This window comes from Silene latifolia, chromosome 6 (genome assembly GCF_048544455.1).
Source record: "Silene latifolia isolate original U9 population chromosome 6, ASM4854445v1, whole genome shotgun sequence".
Taxonomy (NCBI): Eukaryota; Viridiplantae; Streptophyta; class Magnoliopsida; order Caryophyllales; family Caryophyllaceae; genus Silene; species Silene latifolia.
This window is the reverse complement of record NC_133531.1, coordinates 136,074,792-136,094,975: the sequence shown is the minus strand read 5'-3', so window position 1 is coordinate 136,094,975 and position 20,184 is coordinate 136,074,792. Positions and strand designations below refer to the sequence as shown.

The 20,184-nt window shown below is 36.9% G+C and overlaps 4 protein-coding genes across 4 annotated transcripts; all 4 read right to left on the bottom strand.

The window, feature by feature from the left end:
- Window positions 1–1,230: 1,230 nt before the first annotated feature.
- Window positions 1,231–2,726, bottom strand: LOC141588765 (uncharacterized). The gene is made up of 3 exons (XM_074410191.1): window positions 2,429–2,726; window positions 1,509–2,296; window positions 1,231–1,398 (listed from the first exon to the last, which is right to left on the bottom strand). Exons 1-3 carry the CDS (start codon window positions 2,724–2,726, stop codon window positions 1,231–1,233), a joined length of 1,254 nt encoding a protein of 417 aa, XP_074266292.1.
- A 140-nt stretch (window positions 2,727–2,866) lies between these two features.
- LOC141588764 (uncharacterized) lies at window positions 2,867–3,445 on the bottom strand. The gene has a single exon (XM_074410190.1). It carries the CDS (start codon window positions 3,443–3,445, stop codon window positions 2,867–2,869), a length of 579 nt encoding a protein of 192 aa, XP_074266291.1.
- Window positions 3,446–3,478: 33 nt separating this feature from the next.
- Window positions 3,479–5,345, bottom strand: LOC141588763 (uncharacterized). The gene is made up of 4 exons (XM_074410189.1): window positions 5,340–5,345; window positions 4,781–5,277; window positions 4,330–4,694; window positions 3,479–3,660 (listed from the first exon to the last, which is right to left on the bottom strand). Exons 1-4 carry the CDS (start codon window positions 5,343–5,345, stop codon window positions 3,479–3,481), a joined length of 1,050 nt encoding a protein of 349 aa, XP_074266290.1.
- Window positions 5,346–17,411: 12,066 nt separating this feature from the next.
- On the bottom strand, window positions 17,412–19,792 carry LOC141588762 (uncharacterized). Its single transcript, XM_074410188.1, has 8 exons — window positions 19,637–19,792; window positions 19,294–19,564; window positions 18,924–18,998; window positions 18,723–18,807; window positions 18,308–18,471; window positions 18,044–18,132; window positions 17,778–17,957; window positions 17,412–17,567 (listed from the first exon to the last, which is right to left on the bottom strand). Exons 1-8 carry the CDS (start codon window positions 19,790–19,792, stop codon window positions 17,412–17,414), a joined length of 1,176 nt encoding a protein of 391 aa, XP_074266289.1.
- Window positions 19,793–20,184: the final 392 nt, after the last annotated feature.

The window sequence follows — 20,184 nt, the reverse complement described above, 5'->3', positions numbered from 1 at the left end:
TGTATAAGAGAAAACATAGTCATACGAGATCTTGTTTGATCCGTCGTCATGAATGATATAAGAATATCAAGTTTTTATAATTTTTAATAATTTGTAACTAAAGATATTCACTTTGCAAAACGCGCCTCGACAAGCTTAATAAAGTCAAATGTAATCTTTGGTTTGGATGGGAGGGGGTATGTTTTAAGCACACATAATTTAATAAAAATAAACTAGTTTTAAACCAGTGCAAAATTGCACGGGTATGTATTTGGGCCAGAATGAATATTTTTTAATGTATATTTGTTTTTTCATTTATATTGTACGTATCTAATTGGTCTAAATCAACGATGTACACAATTAATGTTTAAATTTGTTACAAACATGTCTTCATATGCACTGGTTTATAAGGAAATAATGTAATCTACTATTGTAAAAAAAAATGCATACATAAAAAACTTTACATTTGGATAAAAGAAATATAATCTAATAATCAACTTTAACAAATGCAAGTTATTCTAAAAATTGAAAAATTTCATGATACACTACATTAGTAGTCGTAGTAGAAGTGCGCATATCTGAGTCACAAATTAAAATTTTCAAGCCTTCTTTTCGGTTGACCCTGGAAAGTGCGACATAAAGCTGGCCATGACTAAACACTGGTCTTGGAAGATAGATGCTGACCTGAGATAAAGACTGTCCTTTACTCTTGTTTATCATCATTGCAAAACAAACAGAGATGGGGAATTGTCTTCTACTGAAACATACCGGAAATCTACTGGTGTCCGATGGAGTAAGTATTAGTCGAGCAATATGAACTCAATCACCTTTATGACTACCAGTTAAGACAGTACATCTTATCACGCGTGCCCCCAGATCAGTCACAATTAGTCTCGTGCCGTTACACAACCCACGTGATTGATCAATGTTTCGCAGAAGCATCACCATAGCACCGACCTTCAACTTCAATTGGTGATTCGGGAGTCCGGCACATTTAATACTGTTGAGGAATTCAGTAGAGTGAATGTCACCGTCACCTATACAACTGTCATCACTACACACCTCATCGGAGCTTAAATAAATTATCTCATCCTTTTTAATAAGCGACAAAACATATTCATTTACTGATTCAACAATCTCGTGAGTAGGGGCTAGGATTGCCCTTCGTTGGAGATAGTCCGGATTCCACAATTGTGCTAGCAGATCCGGATAAGTGACATCTACTAATGTCTTAATAGGATTCGTCACATCCTAAATTAGTAAGTCGGCTGGTAATTCTAGATCAACTTCTCCATCATTTTCACCGCCTGCTATACCATCTCCAATCTCCAAGAGCCATTTGGAGAATTTTTGTAACTCCTCAACATTGTCAGTTGAACTACCAACTTGCGATCGCATATTTTTGGTCAATCTAAGTACCTATACGTGGTATACGTTTTAAATTATTTAAATACAGTACGACAAAAATAATTTAAGTAAGACTCACATAAAACGGTAATATTGATATTTAAAGAAAGAAATATATATACCTTGCAGAAAGACCATAAATACGATGAACACAGGGGATGCAAAAAACATCTCGCTCTACTTCCTTTTGAAACAACCGGTAATGTCTGTCTAAAATCACCCCCGAATACCACAACTTTCCCACCAAACGGCAGTTCAGCATTTCCCACGTCCAAAACACGCATTACATCTTTTAAACTTTTATCAAGGGCCTCAAACCAATGCCTATGAGTCATCGGTGCTTCATTCCATATTATGAGTTTAGCACGTATCAAAAGTTCAACTAAATCACTGTCGGGCTTAATTCGGGAGCATATGGAATCCTCTGTTACATTAATGGAAATTCCAAACCTGGAATGAGCTGTTACACCACCTGGTATCAATGTTGCTGCAATTCCACTTGACGCAACAGCCACAACAATATCGCCCTTACTCCTGAAACAGGCACACAAAGCTCTCCAAAGGAAAGTTTTCCCAGTTCTACCATATCCATAAACGAAGAACACCCCTCCTTTGTTATTTAAAGCAACTTCCATAACTTCATTATACACCAACCTCTGCTCGTTAGTCATTGAAGATAACTGAATCTCATGTTCTTCACTCAAGGATTGTCTATCGTACGACACCGCATTCATGACTAAACTATTTCGATGATGTGTCGTTGCAGACATGTCTGGGAACGGCATTCCCTTAAATCGACGAAGTGAACTACCATTTACTTGAAGATAATTTTCAATATCAATAAGTGCATAATTTTGCAACTCTTCATCGGTAAGCTGTAAATCGGTGGTTAAAAAAGTTGCAATATTATCTATGTGATTATATATACTGCAGCAATAAATTCATAGAATAGATGAAAGTAAGAATGCGAAATATGAAGAATTGTTTTAATGTTGTTCTAATTAAAATAGCGGTAAATGTTTACTATTAAATGAAGACACACCTTGATTGTTAAGAACGGTGCGTTGCCTATGAAGGATGTCGTCCGATAGCAGTTGCCAAGTTTCGTCCCAGACTTTGCTCGGTATAGACAAAGTGCCACAAAATAATAACGTCGCGAACAAATTTCTCAAGTAGAAGCCAGACCCCCAATCAGCTGCTTCGTTGATAGCTACAATATACTCTCGATCATCACCAATTAATCCCAATGCATAACATGCTTCTCTAAATGTCGGATGAACAAAATGATTCACAGTCCGAATATCCTCAAAACATTTTGGTCCCTTAACGTGATTCAACATTACTCTCAAGAAATACAACTCACCACATTGCGGGGGAACGTGAACCAACCTACCAATTGTAAATCCTTTTTTTTCCTAAGGCTCCATTGACGAAGTTTCTTTTTCCAAACAAATTTGGTTGGAAATTCACAGTACAATAATTATTTAGCAACCTGCATCTCTTCTACTGTCGAATTATTATAGCCCATCCAATTAAGAAATTGTGACACCTTGAGCGAAGTATTTTCTACGACCTCATCAACCCAATCATCATCGTGGAAGACAATAGGTTGCTCGTCCGGAAGATGGTACTGTAGCCTTTCAACAGAAGGAGTTCTATAGTGGATATCAAACCCAAAAATTCTCCAAGCGGCTTCACATGCAGAGAGATATCGACAATCGTAAAACCCCTTAATCTCATCAAATCGACCAGGGTCCTCCTCATTACGTCGTGTGTAAGACGACTGCATGGTAACTCGATCAGAGCCCTTGTTAATGTACTTAAATAGGTACTTTATGGATCTAGATTGATTACACCATTCGACATTGATATGAGCCCGATATTTCAACAACAACTGAGAGTTATATGGAATGACAAAATCATTTCCCAGGGGCACATCATCTTTAATCACCGTAACTCCTTTCTTACTTCTCTTATATATAGGGTACCCATCACCATCAACCGTTGTTCTCTCAGTGCACGGCTTTGGGTAATATTTTGAGCACTTGTCTCCGACCATACACGGACATGAGGGCTTTGCTTTACTACACAGTCAATGAAGCATATACTCGCAAACAACACTATATAAGACGGGATCTGTAGTCGGATCAGAAATCTCCGCGGAAATGATTTTGTCGACATCTGCGGCTGTAGGAAATTTGTCTTCCCGATGTAGGAACAATACTATATGGGCATGAGGGAGTCCACGTTTTTGAAATTCAATAGTATACACGACTGAAAAAAAGACGTTCATAAATGTCATTAGATTTTTGTACAGTAATGCTATGTCATAAACGATATATTAAGGTAAAAGATTAGCAATTGGTAGTACCTCCTCGCGTTCTTCCAAAAATATGTCGATCCTTTAACTCCCTAATCAACTCATCGAGCTTCATTTTAAAGACGCGACAGACAATATCTGGACGGTCCTTTGGTCGCAATCCTCTTTTAGAAACAAATCGTACTATTTTCGGCCACATTGGATTACAGGTGAAGTGATGAATAAATCTGGATAACCAAACCACTTACAAATAGTCATGGTATCAAGGAAATTTGCTTTTTTCCAGTTGTCACCTCCGGGTAAAGAAGAAGGCACGATAAACCGAGTACCCGCCGAAGATGGCTCAACATCTCCTCTTCCAACAGCATTTGAGAGGTTCTTATAATTTTCAACTCTAAGTCGATCTTGGTTAAAACGAATGAAATTCAGCCTATGTGATTCGACCAGCATATAACAATCAACTAAAAATTGGTGGAATGCCTTACCAGATAATAAGATCGTTGGAAATTCAACATATGGTGGTCTCTCTATAAGATGATAAGCAAACCACTCCCTACACGTTGTTTCTTCACGTGGTTAGTCACTCGTGCTAACACCAATAGAAGAAGCACTATGTAGGATACCTGGCCTATACCCATCTTCTTCGGATGGAATTAACAAAGGATATTGTAAGGGGGTGTATAAAGGGTGCAACTCAGATATCCGCTGTAAACCACCGCACGACCTTCTCACAATAATATCTCGCTTCTCCATATGTGGACCAATATCACCCTCAATTAAAGCCGCTACCTCTGAAACTGTTGGAAGATTGTAAGTTCTTTCATCACTTGATCTCTTTGAAATAAGTTTGATACTCACTTCACTGTCTGTATTTACAGCCAGTCTATCCCTAACCTTCCTAAATGTCTTTGCAATTGTATTGTGAGAGTCAATCATATTTTCCAACAATCGTATTAACTCGTCATTGAACCTTGATGGATTCCATGGACTACAATTAAAAATAAAATTATTGGCTACGAAAAAAATATTATACTCTACAAAAAAAAATTTATTACGGAAAGAAAATATATTTACCTAATGGCATTTTTTCGATTTTGAACTTCCTCTTCCGTGTCATATATGTAAAGTTGACAGAACTTTGGCCTTGCATCTCCGGTCGGTGCCAAAGTCCCTATCCGATGACAATTTTGACCTCCCATCCTAAAGGTGTACTGTCCTTTACCTTGATTGATGGAATGATCGATTTTACCGCTCATAGAAGTGAATGAGAACATCGAGTTATAAGATCTAATATTTTCTTTATAATGATTGCTAAATCGATGCTGACCGGTCAACAACGACTTTATAAGTTCAGGCGGCTGCTGTAGAAATGCGAGTTCAACTTTTCCATCAGAACAACAAAGTGAGAACTTAGGACGTCTTGTACCACGTCTTTTATCTTTTCTTTCCTCAAACCACATCAACGCGTGACATTTCTCGCACTCATATTCTGCATCACCACAGTCCCAATATCCTTCCCATGCGAAACAGTTTTCAAAACAAAATTCATAAATTGAGACATAAAAATTAGACTACAATAACCAAAGCATGTTGCAATTCAAATTATAAAATAAAAAGTCATGAATGAACTAACCATCATTATTTAACGACACGGAAGTATTTTGCTGAGTTCTCGAAGATTCGCCATGTGAATAGGATGCATTCAAAACACAACTACCGGGTGTTTGTTCAATTCGGTTTACAGACGAATCACTTCATTGAAAGTTTCACCATATTCAGCACACAGATCTCTCACTAAGCGCTCAACAACATCGGTCGGACTACATATAAGTTTTACACAACGTTTTTAATTAAAATTAAGACTTTCACAAACGTTAATACATGTTAAATGTAAAAATTTAAATATAGATATATACCTGTCACGTTGGAGGTTGCTCGTGTAAAATTGACCGTATTTTGAGAAACGTCACTATGAACGCTACCAGCACGTTTCTTAGAGAATCGCGACTGTCTTTTTTCTCTTGACGTTCTAGCCCTTAACTTATTAGGCGTTACAATAAGAGTGTTGGAATATGATAGAGGAGGATCATTAAAAACATTACTTGGCGGGGTTGTTATCGCTATCTGTTCACTTGTAGTTCTTCTGCTGCTTCGAGGACACGGAGTATGAGAAACTGAAATTTTCACAATTTGTAATGACTTACTATAATCTCCCTTATACTAAAAGAATAAGAGATCTCAGAAATTTTCCCGCCTAAATGAATTTGGCTGTAATTGGACTTTCATTATATCATATCTATAATTGGCCTTTTATCATATCATATCTGTAATTGGGCTTTCATTATATTATATCTATAACTGGGTTATACTGAACTTTCTCTTTTCCACCGATTAATACAAAACATTAATAATAATAAATTTTACAATTAATTTCAAATTGCGTTAAATATCAGTTGTATAATTGTTATTTTCTTTAATATTCCTATCTAAAAAACCGCGCATTTGCGCGGGATCTATACTAGTTTTCTAAAAAGAAAAAATGAAACATGATTAAAATAAAAATGTAAAAAATTGAATATATGTAGTAAAATATTAACAATTAAAAATAAAGAAGTATTGTTGGTAATGTAATACTACGGTTTTATGAGTCTCTGGGTACTCTATCGAGTGGGCCTTACTCTGTCGAGTAAGGATGTTTTGCGATTTAAAATAGTTTCTGACCTGTTGGGTACTCGATCGAGTAGCCTTGGTACTCAATCAAGTAGGCGGCACTCGATTAAGTACGCGCCACTCGACGAGTAGCCCGTTCTGGTAATGTTTTGTCGGGTTTTGTTAATAATGCGAATTAATATATAAACACTTCCGTCACTTTCATAATACGCTTTTACAAACCTAATTACTTTGAAAAAGAGATTTCAACCTACGTACTTCGCATTCATCGCATTATTGACAAATCCCGGAGCTTGGAAGGTCAGAATTCATCTTTCTTTACATCTTTGTGATCCTTGCGTCGAGGGTAAGATCTACGTACCAAATTTGTTATATTTAATTAAGTCTTGTTAAACCTTAATTTTGGGAATTGGGGATTTGTGTTAGTTTTGTGTGGTTAGTGATATATGTGATGTTATGTTAGGAGGAGGATTCGTAGAGGAGGTCTTTTGATAACAAATTTGTTGAGATCGTCCTGACCGTGTTGATTTCGGTGGGTTTTCCCTACTCGCATTAGTTACATGATATGTATGGTGATTGTCTGTAGATAGTGATTGTTGATTGATTCAGGCGGTTGTGATTGTATATTGTTGATTGATTTAGACGGTTGTGATTGTATATTGTTGATTGATTCAGACGGCTGTTGATTTTGGTGTTATGGTCATTGTTTATCTGTCTGTGTTCTTCGGGGTGCATCCCTGGCTGAGTGGAGTCACTTGCGGGAGTGGCTTCACGCCCTTGATTCGCCTCCTGTGGAACCCGCCACAGGAGGGATGTGCACATTAATGAACATGGGTTTATCGCTCGATGGAGATGAGCGGGGCTTAGGTGGGAACGGCTGCGGTCCCCCACTGGCGGCGAGGAGTAACCTGTTGCGATGGGTACTCTGGCAGGGCTACACACTTTAGTGTGTAGTCAGTTGTGTGGAGATTGGAGATGGAGACTGGGGATTGTGTTGAGATGTTTGAACTTTTTGTATACTTGTTTCATTGTGGCTTTGTTTTTGTGTAATTAGTACTGACCCCGTTTAAATGTTTTAAAACTGTGGTGATCCATTCGGGGGTGGTGAGCAGTTATTGAGCAGGTATGAGCTGATGCGTATGGGATAACTAAGAGGACTCACCACGATGCAGTTTAGAAGTCTTCCGCTGTGTTTGATAGTTTTATAGTCTTTTGTTAGTAGACAGTTTTGGAGAACTTGTATCTCTTTATCAGTTTTGGTTTTTGGCATGTAATCACATTAAACGTTATATGCTATTTAAATATGTTTCTTTATTATCTTATGATTATTATTGCCTCGGGTAACCGAGATGGTAGCACTTCCATGCCTTAAGTGGTCCTGGTAAGGCACTTGGAGTATGGGGGTGTTATAAAATGGTATCAGAGCGACGATCCTGAAACCTGTAACCAATGAATCTAGGGAGTCTAATTAAAATGAACCCGGGGTAGAAGTTGTAGGAGCTAATGCAAAGGCTTGGGAGAAGTCCTAAAGTCGCGAACTCGCCCTACAATTTTAAACCGGTCACATGGGATATGAGTCGGGATCGCTATGTGTTTACCTTGTGTGTTGTGTATCTATATTGTAAGGTGTTGTATGAATCGATGGATGCATGCATCTGGAGGATATGAGATGTGTAGTGAAGGATGATGATGATATGATTATATTTGTCGTTGATTGAATACTTGAATTGCATGATAGTCGGTTTACAATGTTGTTTTGAATTGTTGGAAAAGTATATGAAAATGATGAATGATGTGGTAGAAAAAGGGAGTAGTTCATATATGATAATATGTGATGTATAATGATGTTGCAGGATGGATGATTTATAATGGGGATATACTAGTAACATGTGATTAGGGGGTGTGATATGATTTTACGTAATTTTGTTTACGTAAAGCAATATAATAAGTTCATATAATTGTCTACTGTTGTATCATATGCACTTGTTAGATGAAGAATGTGATTGAACTAGAAGAATTGATTGGAAAAGATGAAGTGGCAATTGCATGAAAATATGAATTTCGTGATTATGAATATGTTTAGGCGACGAAGTGGATTTGTAATATGGTTGTATTAGTAACATGGAAGTAGGATTTGTAATTGTATGAGTATGTTTTATTTTACGAAAAGTTATGAAGTTAAAGTATGCGGTAGTACATGAGTGATAAGTTGAATGTTATATGAGCATGATAAATGTTATTGTTTGGCTTTTGGTAGGTCGTAACATGTGGTTAGGGATAGTGGATTTACAAGTATTTAGTCGCTTTTATTCACTTTGTTGATGTTTAAGTTGTTTGAAAGAGAAAATCAGATAATTATGTCGTCTGATTACAGCAAAATTGTCTTTAAACTGTTATAACTTGAGATGCATAAATTATTTTAATGTGATTCCAATTGGAGGTGATATCTTGTTCTTTTACGATTCTAAAGATAGGTCACACGCCCAAAACGACCAAGAAATGAGTGAGTTATGACCGTTTTACGAAAACTGGACAATGCTGAGAAATGCGTAGGGTACTCGATCGAGTGGCCCTTACTCGATCGAGTGCACCTTGGTACTCGATCGAGTACCCCTTACTCGATCGAGTAGCCCTGGTAATTTTTATATACGTGTCTCTGACTTTGACCTACTCGATCGAGTAAGTTATTTACTCGATCGAGTGGCCCATACTCGATCTAGTGACCCCTATTTTGGGTCATATGCCTATATTTTGACTTTGTTGCATATCATGTTTAATTCAAAAGTGTTATTTTGCTTCTTTATGCATTGTTTTATATGTATGTTGAGCCTGATGCGTAAGTTACCCAATCTTATGGTGTAATGAGTGGCACCTATGGTGTGTATGAGTTCGGTGGAGAGGACATGAGTTATATGTGGTTGTGATAGATAGAGGAAAAAGAAAAGGAAGATTGGCAAGGCTTAATTGAGGCATAGAGCATGTTTTGTGAAACGGGATGAGTGATATGATTGTGTGTTGAGTAATGTAAAAGTGAGAGAATGTGGGCAAAGGGTGATGTAAGTTTATGGAACGTGAGAATGAAAGATTGAAATGAGAGACACATATGGTGGTAACTTTGGATGTTTAAGGATTATGAAGGGAGGTAGTTATCACTCAGTTGGTTAAGAATATATGTAATGGAAAGGTCGTTATAGGTAAATGGAAAGAAATGGGGTATAAAGAGCTTAGATTGAGTTATGCAGCGATGTGGGTTTGCCGATAGCGAGTGAGTTTGGGAATTTGGTTTATCAAGAGGTGGAACTAATGTGTGATTTTCTTGGGCAGTTAACAGTATGAAATGAGTTTGAAAAAAAATGGAGTGGACTGACCGTGTAGATTGATTGGTGATAAGTGAGAGTGATAGCATGATAAGAGAAGATCCATGGTAAGGAAGAGTGAGATAATATCGATAAGAAATAATGGGATTTGAGTTTTGGAACAATGAGAAGGTAATCGGAGCACTAAAGAGTTAGGAAGAAGTAATAAGAAGTTTTATGGGTAATTGATTTTGTCGAGTGAAAAAAGAAAAGAATGAGGGGAGTAAAACTAGGAAAATGTTGACCGGAGTTATGTGATATAGAGGTAAGGGGTCGTCGAGCTGTGTGATACCAATCATCAGGATGTTAGTTAATGGTTATATAGGAGTTTCTTGACAACATGATTAGTCTTGAGTTTTGAGGAATTAAGGAAAGTAAGAAGTTGGTAGAATATCTGCATGATATGAGATTTTGGTGGAGAGTTAGATGATGATACAATTAAGGATAGTATTGGGAAGAATGTTGAGGTAATTTTGTTGATGGATTTGATGTTCGTTATTTGGGATGTTAACCAAAGATAGGAAAGAAACTGTGATGTTTAGAGATGAGTGTAAGAGGCTTGATGTCCGAACGATGGTAGGGTTGAGGGGTTGTCACTAATGGTTAAGAGTGATGATAAATAGAAAAAAAAATGGCCATTCTAAAGGGGTTTATTTTATAGAGACCCGATTGATGAGTACGGTTGTGAGGAAGTATGAGGTGTGGTCTTAGGAGGCGGTTGCTAGTAGTTGAGTACTAGTTAAATGGTTATTCTTGACAGGAGGTGATGGTTATGCGAATGGGGAAATATGTTATGAGGGGCATATGAGTTAAGCTCGGGCGACAGGTAACCTTGTTGAGTGGTAATTTACATGATCAGGATTGACTAGTTGGATGTGATTATGGGTCTAAGATGTATATAAATGTTTGTGTGAGGTTGTGACCTCACGAGAAGCGGTATGGTGTGATAGTTATAATGTTGTTATCTGAATGTTCTGTAGTATATGTTGGATACGGTAACTTAATGGAATGATGACCAAAAGTGATAGTTTGGGTGGTCTGGCATGACTGGTTATACTTGCATGTGTATTCATGATATATGTTTATTCCGTGAAAAGGTATGGATGGTATGCATGAGATTCTTGTCAGTTATTCTGTATGATATATGGTGTTGTGATCTAGTAAAGCAGCCTTGAGTAAGTTTTCTTGTCCGAGATGTTATATTGAGTCAGTGTTTATGGGATTGTGTATGTTGTGATGTCTATCGGTGTGGTTGTGGTGCCTCGGGTGGTGATCCGGGCACGGTACTTAGTGTTGTGATGCGGGTATTTTCGCACTGCGGCGTGGCTGTTGGTGGCGGTGTTGCGATGCCGTCACCGGTTGTGGTGGAGTAGGCGAGATGATTATGATACGAGTTTTCGAAAGTACATACCAGTTAAACATAGATTGTTGTTTTGTTTGTCATTGTTCCTTGTGAGTTTTGGTTGAACATGTAGACTGTTGTTTTGTTTGTTGATGTTTCTTACCAGTTTCAGTTTGGGAATGAGGGTAGAGTATGATATGAAAGAGAGTTGTATATGTTTTCGTTGTTGTCATGGTATAGTGATATTCTGATGGGACACATTGTGAGAAGTTATTCTGATAATTTTGATCTTGTTTTAAGATGAGGCATCAGTAGTCATAGTCATGGCAAGTGATTCGTGGAACATGTGTTTTAATGATCTGAAAGCGGCAGGTGGTTCGTAATCTTTTGTTGAGATAGTGAGTGCAGGGTATTGGGAATTGGTGTCATATTAAGTTATGTATGAGTTTTGCGGTAATGAAAGAAAAGAACTTGAGGATCTAGTGTGAGTGTACGTAACAAGTGTGGATCGTGAGTTATGGTTTTGGCGATGAGAGTTTTATATAGTTTATATAGAGAGGTATGTCATGTTGCGGTAATGTGGAAGAGTTGAAGTTTTGGGTTAAGCTAAAGATTTTGAGGTATAGGTTAGGTGGTGTGACGAGTGAATTGAAGTATGAGAATTGTTTAAGTAAGAGAGCCTTGGATATATGCATGACGAGTGTTTAGAGTATAGGTGGTTATTTTTGACATGCGGTGGTGATGCGGATAATGAGAAGATATGGCTAGGATCTAGTATTAGTGAGTTACGAGGACGTAACATTTATCTTAAGAGGAGTAGGATGCGACAAAGAGAGTTTAATGGTTGTACGGGTTGTAGTAGATTTGGAAGTTTGAGTCTTGATGTAGAATAAAAGATTGATTCGTGTTGTGGTTGATTTTATTAAAGGTCATGACTGTGCTTGTAGTAGTGCGATGTCTAGGAGTGCGAGAATATTTCAATTGTGTTGACAGTTGAATGATGATGATTATGAGTTCGATAGTTTTGACAGTTGGAAGATAATGTTATGAGTGTGAGTAAATTTCGGGGACGAAGTTCCTTTTAAGGGTGGTAGAATGTAACATTCCGTTTGATGTTTATGAGTGTCTTGATATTGGATTTTCTAGTGGATAATATGTTAGTGAAACGGAGCTAGCAGCGTTAGTGGTTGGTAGTTGGTAGTGTATGGAGTTAGTGTCGGGAGAGTCTATGATGTAAATGATACGATATCGTGAGCCATGTTGGGGAGGTAGGAATAGTTGGTGGAGTTGGTGTTAAGAGTTCATGTTTTATAGGTTGGGGTTTTGTTTTGAGTTCTTAGTTGCGTTGTTGTGTCTTGGTCGAGTTAGTATGTTTGTTTTAATGTATGGGTTGAACTTCGGGGATGAAGTTCCTTTTAAGGAGGGAAGACTGTAATACTACGGTTTTATGAGTCTCTGGGTACTCTGTCGAGTAAGGGTGTTTTGCGATTTAAAATAGTTTCTGACCTGTTGGGTACTCGATCAAGTAGCCTTGGTACTCGATCGAGTAGCCCGGTTTACGGGTAATGTTATGTCGGGTTTTGTTAATAATGCGAATTAGTATATAAACACTTCCGTCACTTTCATAATACGCTTTTACAAACCTAATTACTTTGAAAAAGAGATTTCAACCTACGTACTTCGCATTCATCGCATTATTGACAAATCCCGGAGCTTGGAAGGTCGGAATTCATCTTTCTTTACATCTTTGTGATCCTTGCGTCGAGGGTAAGATCTACGTACCAAATTTGTTATATTTAATTAAGTCTTGTTAAACCCTAATTTTGGAAAATGGGGATTGTGTTAGTTTTGTGTGGTTAGTGATATATGTGATGTTATGTTAGGAGGAGGATTCGTAGAGGAGGCCTTTTGATAACAGCTGTTGAGATCGTCTGACTGTGTTGCTTTCCAGGTAGGGTTTTCCCTACTCAGTATTAGTTACATGATATGTATGGTGATTGTGCTGTAGATAGTGATTGTTGATTGATTCAGACGGTTGTGATTGTATATTGTTGATTGATTCAGACGGTTGTGATTGTATATTGTTGATTGATTCAGACGGCTGTTGATTTTGGTGTTATGGTCATTGTTTATCTGTCTGTGTTCTTCGGGGTGCGTCCCTGGCTGAGTGGAGTCACTTGCGGGAGTGGCTTCACGCCCTTGATTCGCCTCCTGTGGAACCCGCCACAGGAGGGATGTGCACATTAATGAACATGGGTTTATCGCTCGATGGAGATGAGCGGGGCTTAGGTGGGAACGGCTGCGGTCCCCATCAGCGCGAGGAGTAACCTGTTGCGATGGGTACTCTGGCAGGGCTACACACTTTAGTGTGTAGTCAGTTGTGTGGAGATTGGAGATGGAGACTGGGGATTGTGTTGAGATGTTTGAACTGTTTGTATACTTGTTTCATTGTGGCTTTGTTTTTGTGTAATTAGTACTGACCCCGTTTAAATGTTTTAAAACTGTGGTGATCCATTCGGGGGTGGTGAGCAGTTATTGAGCAGGTATGAGCTGATGCGTATGGGATAACTAAGAGGACTCACCACGATGCAGTTTAGAAGTCTTCCGCTGTGTTTGATAGTTTTATAGTCTTTTGTTAGTAGACAGTTTTGGAGAACTTGTATCTCTTTATCAGTTTTGGTTTTTGGCATGTAATCACATTAAACGTTATTTGCTATTTAAATATGTTTCTTTATTATCTTATGATTATTATTGCCTCGGGTAACCGAGATGGTAGCACTTCCATGCCTTAAGTGGTCCTGGTAAGTCACTTGGAGTATGGGGGTGTTACAGGTAATGTCAGATAGCGGTACTCGAGGATTTGACATTGATTGTGGCGTATTGTCCGTAATCATCAAGTTTCTTTCTGATATCCGAACACCTATATTGGTAAACCATAACGACAAAGATAAATTATGTCAAACGTTATATTTTATTGTACATTTTGAAACTGTAAACAACGTGGACTGTATGTAAACACATCTCGAACAAAATTAAAAGGCCAAACGATATCACAAATGGGCTGAGAACGACCCAATTTGCACTCAATATCTTGAAAACCCAAATTTGGGCTCACGAGTTCTTTCATTCCCGTCCAGCCCAAGTAATAAAAAAACCCTAATACTAACCTATTATATACTAATTTGGGTCCAAACCTTTCTACATTTCCCGTCCAGCCCAATTCCCGAACAAAAATAAAAACACAAACAATAGCAAACATGGGCTTATAGAAATGCAATTTTGGGCTCAACCTTTCTACATTTTCCGTCCAGCCCAAATCACAATAACCCTAATAATTACCCCACCTATATATACCCCCTCCCCCACAATTAAACCCTAAAATTCCTTCTCATCTCCATTACACGCCTCCGTCTTTCTCTCCCCCTCTCTCTCTCTCTCTCTCTGCTTCACTCTCTTACTAAAAACCTAAAAATAAAGAAGTATGCAGCTCATCCTTTCCGTCTCTTTTACTCAGTCTACCTTCATATTGCACACACAAACATCTTCATTACTAAATTAGTTCTCTCACTAAAACTTAGACACTCCCATCTCGTCCATTGTGCACCCTAATTCCGATTAGCAACCCTTCATTGTCCGATCTCTTTTTCCCGCATGCACACGGTCATTCTTTAACATGGTGAAGGTCGAAGTCTTGTTCTTAGGACCGTTTATTGAAGATTATGTATTAATTATAAGTTCAATTTTACTCTATTCTTTAATGTTATTTCCGCCGCTTAATAACTTAATTTGAAATTATTTTCGACTTTTTTAAAATAGGATGGTTGTTATATTGTTAGATCTATCAATTTTACGACATGATTGAGTTGATGCTAATTAGAAAATAGACATATAATTAAAATGGTTGTTTATAATGTTAGATCTATCAATTTTATGACATATTTGACTTGATGCTAATTAGAAAATCGACACATAATTTTTTTTTTAAGATCAATTTCACTTCTTGCTTAAATACAATGACTTTTTATTAGATCTAAAATTTTATTTGATATACATGCTATTAACAACTTAAAATCATTTTTTCTTAATATTTATTGCATTTTTTTTCGTAATATAGTCGATCTGTGATGACGGATCTAATTCATGCTAAGTCATCACTGCGTTCATTTCTATAGCGATTTATAATGTATTCAATCTGTTTTAAAAGAGATGTTAAATTTTTTTAATCGAGTTGTTATGTTAGTCTTGATTATTTATCATTGTTATTGAAAATATTGCCCAAAAATCTGAAAATTTGACTTTAGGATCTGTTGTCATTCAAGATTGTTGCGTTTTTGGTGTTGTGACAAATTAAAATTCCATATTGTCTCATGTTTTAGTCGTCTGGGTAGAACCTTCCCTAAACTTGGGTTCAACCCAACCTAACACGGATTTTAACCCGACCCAACCCAACACGGGTTTTAACCCGACCCAACTCAACCTGGACTGACCCAATTACAACTCAACCTGGACTGACCCAATTACAACTCTACCTGGACTGACCCAATTACAACTCAACCCAACCCAACCTGGACTGACCTAACCCAACCCAACCCAACTGTTGGACCTAACCAAACCCAATTGTTGGACCTAACCCAACCCAACCCAACTATTTGACCCAACCCAAACCAACCCAACCCAACTGTTTGACTAACCCCAACCCAACCAACCCAACTGTTGTCTTTCACACTTAGGTTTCAATATGTTACATTTCTGAACTCATTTTGCTTTCACAGTTGTCAGATGTGTTGTATAATATACAAATCATACTAATTGTTATACACTTGTTTGCAGATCATTTATTGCAGATCATTTATCGACATGTGAAAAGTTAAGTACGTTTACTGATTCTCTTTTGTAATATACCTTTCAATTTCATATTTCCCTTTTTGGGAAGATAATTTACTAACATTTCTTATGTTGCTCCTTGTAGAAACATTCTGAAGGGAAGGTTTCAAAAATATAAGTTAAGTGTTATTCAATCATTGTTTCTTTAAAACAGTTTCCTTTTAAGTTATCAACTTTTACTAATGAAAATGTCTTACTAAAATACAGGTTCATTCAAAGCATGCATATTGTTCCTGAAAGATGGAAGAAGTTAAGTAATCAATAACATTCGAAGCATGCATATTGTTCATGAAAGATGGAAGAAGTTAAGTAAGCAATAACACAACGTAACAGTTTTTAATTTATAGAAATAATTTAAGAAACTTACTATTTTCATTGTTCATTCCTTGCTGCCGTCTCCTTTTTTTTGGCTTGTACTTGAATTCCCCTTTTCCATGTTTAACCCACCTCTGTTTTGATGCTTCTCAAGATGATGCAAAATATGTGCAAAATTTGACAGTTTCTAGTTGTTTATCTTTTTAATTGATCTTAAAAAACTGGTAAACTAAAATGTGTTTGATTGATTTGTATTCTATAAATGCATTTTGTGGCCATTTTTTCACTTATATGCATGAACACTTTGTTTAGTTGACTCAACTATTGCCCACTAACTTAAATAACTACTTTGTTTAGTTGACTCAACTATTGCCCAGTAACTTATAAACTGCAAGTAGTGCATCATGGATAGTTTACCATAACTGTTTAAACCGTCAGTTAAGCTGAAAAAAATCCGACTTTGATTTTCCAGACGTTTTTGCTTACACATTTCGTGACTATGCTACAATAACATTTTCAGAACTTCTATTAAATTTCTGCCCTTCCATTCATACGTTTTTTTTCCATGTTTTTCAATATAAGTCAAATACTCGTACAACATTTTTTGTTTACTCATTGGTAGGATAACGAATGTACTCTATTATTGTTGGCTGTAAAAACCGTGTTGCTTTGGTAATTACTTCACTTATTAATGACTAATGACATGTATCGTAAACTGGAAATGAAAAGTAAAGAATTAAATTTCATAATGATGACAAAAGTTCATTAATTCTTCGTGAAATTGAAATACAATAGTAAAAAACGTAGTACATAAATAAGGTTCGCCGATGTTGCTAGCTTATCCAATATAATGCATCTTTGTTATCCACTTGCTTCTTTAAAACTGCATCCAATCTTTGCTGTCCTTTAAGCTCCATATTTGAAGTGTTGTGGCATCCGTTTCTCCTTTAGCTTCTTTGATTGTCTGCATAATAAACTTGCTACAAATCTATCTTACATATGACAACCTAAATTGTTCTATTACAACTTGAAATAACCTTGGTCCAAAAGAGTACAGAAAACAACAAAGTCCAAAAACAAAAACACAAATGTCCTTTAACAACGTGGTCCACAAATTGCTTAATAGCTGAAATGTTTTTTAGAACTCCATAGGCTGCTTGCCCATCTTAATTTCCTTCAGTTTTGTTGCAGATGTTTTGTCGGATGCTTCAGACGTCTCCACGACACCTTTCTGTGGTGTGATCTCTTGGGAATTCAGTACAGACTCGGACTCAATTATCTCTCTCATTTGCTCCTAACAAAAAAAAATGTTACTGAAAAAGCCATTAGTATCAAAAAAATTAGTTCAAGTTAAAATTCAATTCACCATCATTGAATCTGATCTCGATGTGTCCCTTGTCGAAGTTGAAATTGCTTGTTCCTAAAGGAGAGGACAATATTTATTAGTAAAACGAAACATACAAATATAATGTGTGTATATGTTAGTCATTAATTGATCTCATACCTTTCTTGCATTATTCATGGCATCCCACTTAGCAATTGTTCTTGGATCATCACATAAACTGATCACCCCAAATGTCTTTGATTTTTGCTCAATGTTATATAAATCAGTCACTCTTATTTTTGCCACAAATGTCATGTCAAGTAGAGGTCTGAAATATGGGGGAGGGACGACACTGTACATCTGAAACGATATTTAAACGTTAATCAGTAACATTATACGTTGGTTAGATATTATTGCAAATTGTATGTAAATGAGTTTTAGGTTACCTCATCTTCGTCAAGGATGGCTTGTGCTATTTTCTCAAGCAAATCAACCATTACATCATCCCAAATAATGAACTCAACCAAATCTGGATCTTCATATGTCACAAAAAAACTTAACTTGAAACCTTGGTATTGGTGATGTCTCCCCCACACCCTTCATTGTGCAATTATTGTTAATTTTTTCCTTGTCACAATACCACAACCCATCTTCTCCTTGCTTCACTTTTGATCTGCATTCTTTGCAAGAGTAGCAGTACCAACTATTACCAGATGTATCTAACTCAATAATCTTGGTCATTGTGACATATGCTCCTCCTTTGGTTAAATTTGATATCTCTGATAGTGTTTTGATGTTTGCACTTGCGAGGATTGGAGGATGGTACCCAGCAGTTTCTGGAGCCCCAAAGACGGGTTCATCATCATCTGGAAAACTAGTAAGAAAAATGGCTTAATTAATTTAAGCTGAAATGAGAATGTTCAAAAAAAAATTGAACTCAAAATTTTTCTGGACTCTATTTGGACTGTTTATTTCATATATTTTTTTTGACTGTTATCGAGTGCTTCATTTTGTGGACGTTTTCTGGAGTTTTCATGTTGTGCGTTTTCTGGTCAATAACAATTACTGCACCTACTATTCCCCTAAAGACAATAACATCACATAAAACGGATTTAGATGTCATACCTATTGTTGAACACTTTCACCTTGTTCATATCTGGATTAACCAATATCTTTGTTGCACCCCATGTTGATGTTATGCTAACTTCCCCTGCATAGTAGAAAATAATGAGACAATTTTTTTCCAACATTTTTTTCTTATACTTTGTATGTAATCAAAGTGTTTGTAATGCTGAAAATGGTATTTGAATGACCAGAATTTTATACCTTCATAAACAGAACGTTTTACGAATAGCATAACCAACATTGGCTTTGGTTTGTTAATGAACTCTTGCTCGATTTCTGAAATTTGCTGAACGCAGTCCCCAAACAATGAGCAGCACAAGTTTTGGTTCCTGAAAAAACGGTTTGTAATGATTATTTTGTTATGGTGTTAAGTTTAGCATATTGTTTATAGAATATAGTCAACTTACAGATTATTGCCCAAAACAATAGTCCTCCTTCTCTTGCCATTGATGTCTCTTATTGGATAAACGTGCTCCAACCTTCCAATTACGTCTGACGCAAAATTTTTCACTTGTTAGTTAACATTTATGATGCATATATGAAAAATAAATTGTAGGCCATTGTTGCTTACCAATATAAAGTCTATTCGGCATTGCTCCAAAGACCACCTCATTGAAAGTGTAGAAAGCATGGGTAGAAAATGGAATATCTACATTAGGAATGGGTACCACCCTAGTGCTATACTCGAACCAAATCTTGCACGGGTGAATTGTTGTCATGTCAAGTCCCACTCGGTTTGATGATACACTGAACCTTCTGATTTTGTATGTGCTCCCTTCATTAAGGTGCTCTAAGAAAAGGCGAGTCAGCCTCTGGTTGATTGATGCCTGAATTGTGTCTCCCTGCATTCATTCATATTAGTTAATAACTTGTGACAATAATTTGAAAATTGCCACAGGAAAAGGGATACTTACATTTTCATCAATTAGGATGAGTTCTACACCTTTCACTTCCTTAGGATTTGTCTCCGACTTTCTGTACCACAATCTCATAACCCGAATAGTTAATTGCTCCGTCCTGGATGTTTCTTTGGTGATGCTCGAAATTGGAATACTCTGGATGTGTGCCATAATCTCAAATTTTTGATAATCTTTGCAATATTGAGTTTTTGTGACACACTGAATGTTTGCAATCCTATATATAGGAAAAAATAACCTCTTCTAAACCCTAAATCCCCCACTACTACCATTACCCCTCAACCCCACTTCTTTGAAACTGTTGTAACTGCAGCCATGCCATTTTTTACTGCATATGCCCTAATTTCAGAATATGCTGATTATTTCAATTTAATGCAGTTTTGGATTTCATGGTTGGACGGTCCAAGTGTATTTATTATGATGATAATAACGTTGCCTATCATTTGTACTTGTAGAAGTAGAAATTACTCGGTAGCCTATCATTGTCATCTTCTGAATTCGGAGTGCGAGGCTGATAGTTAAATTGCCAGAATTTTTGCTCCAAG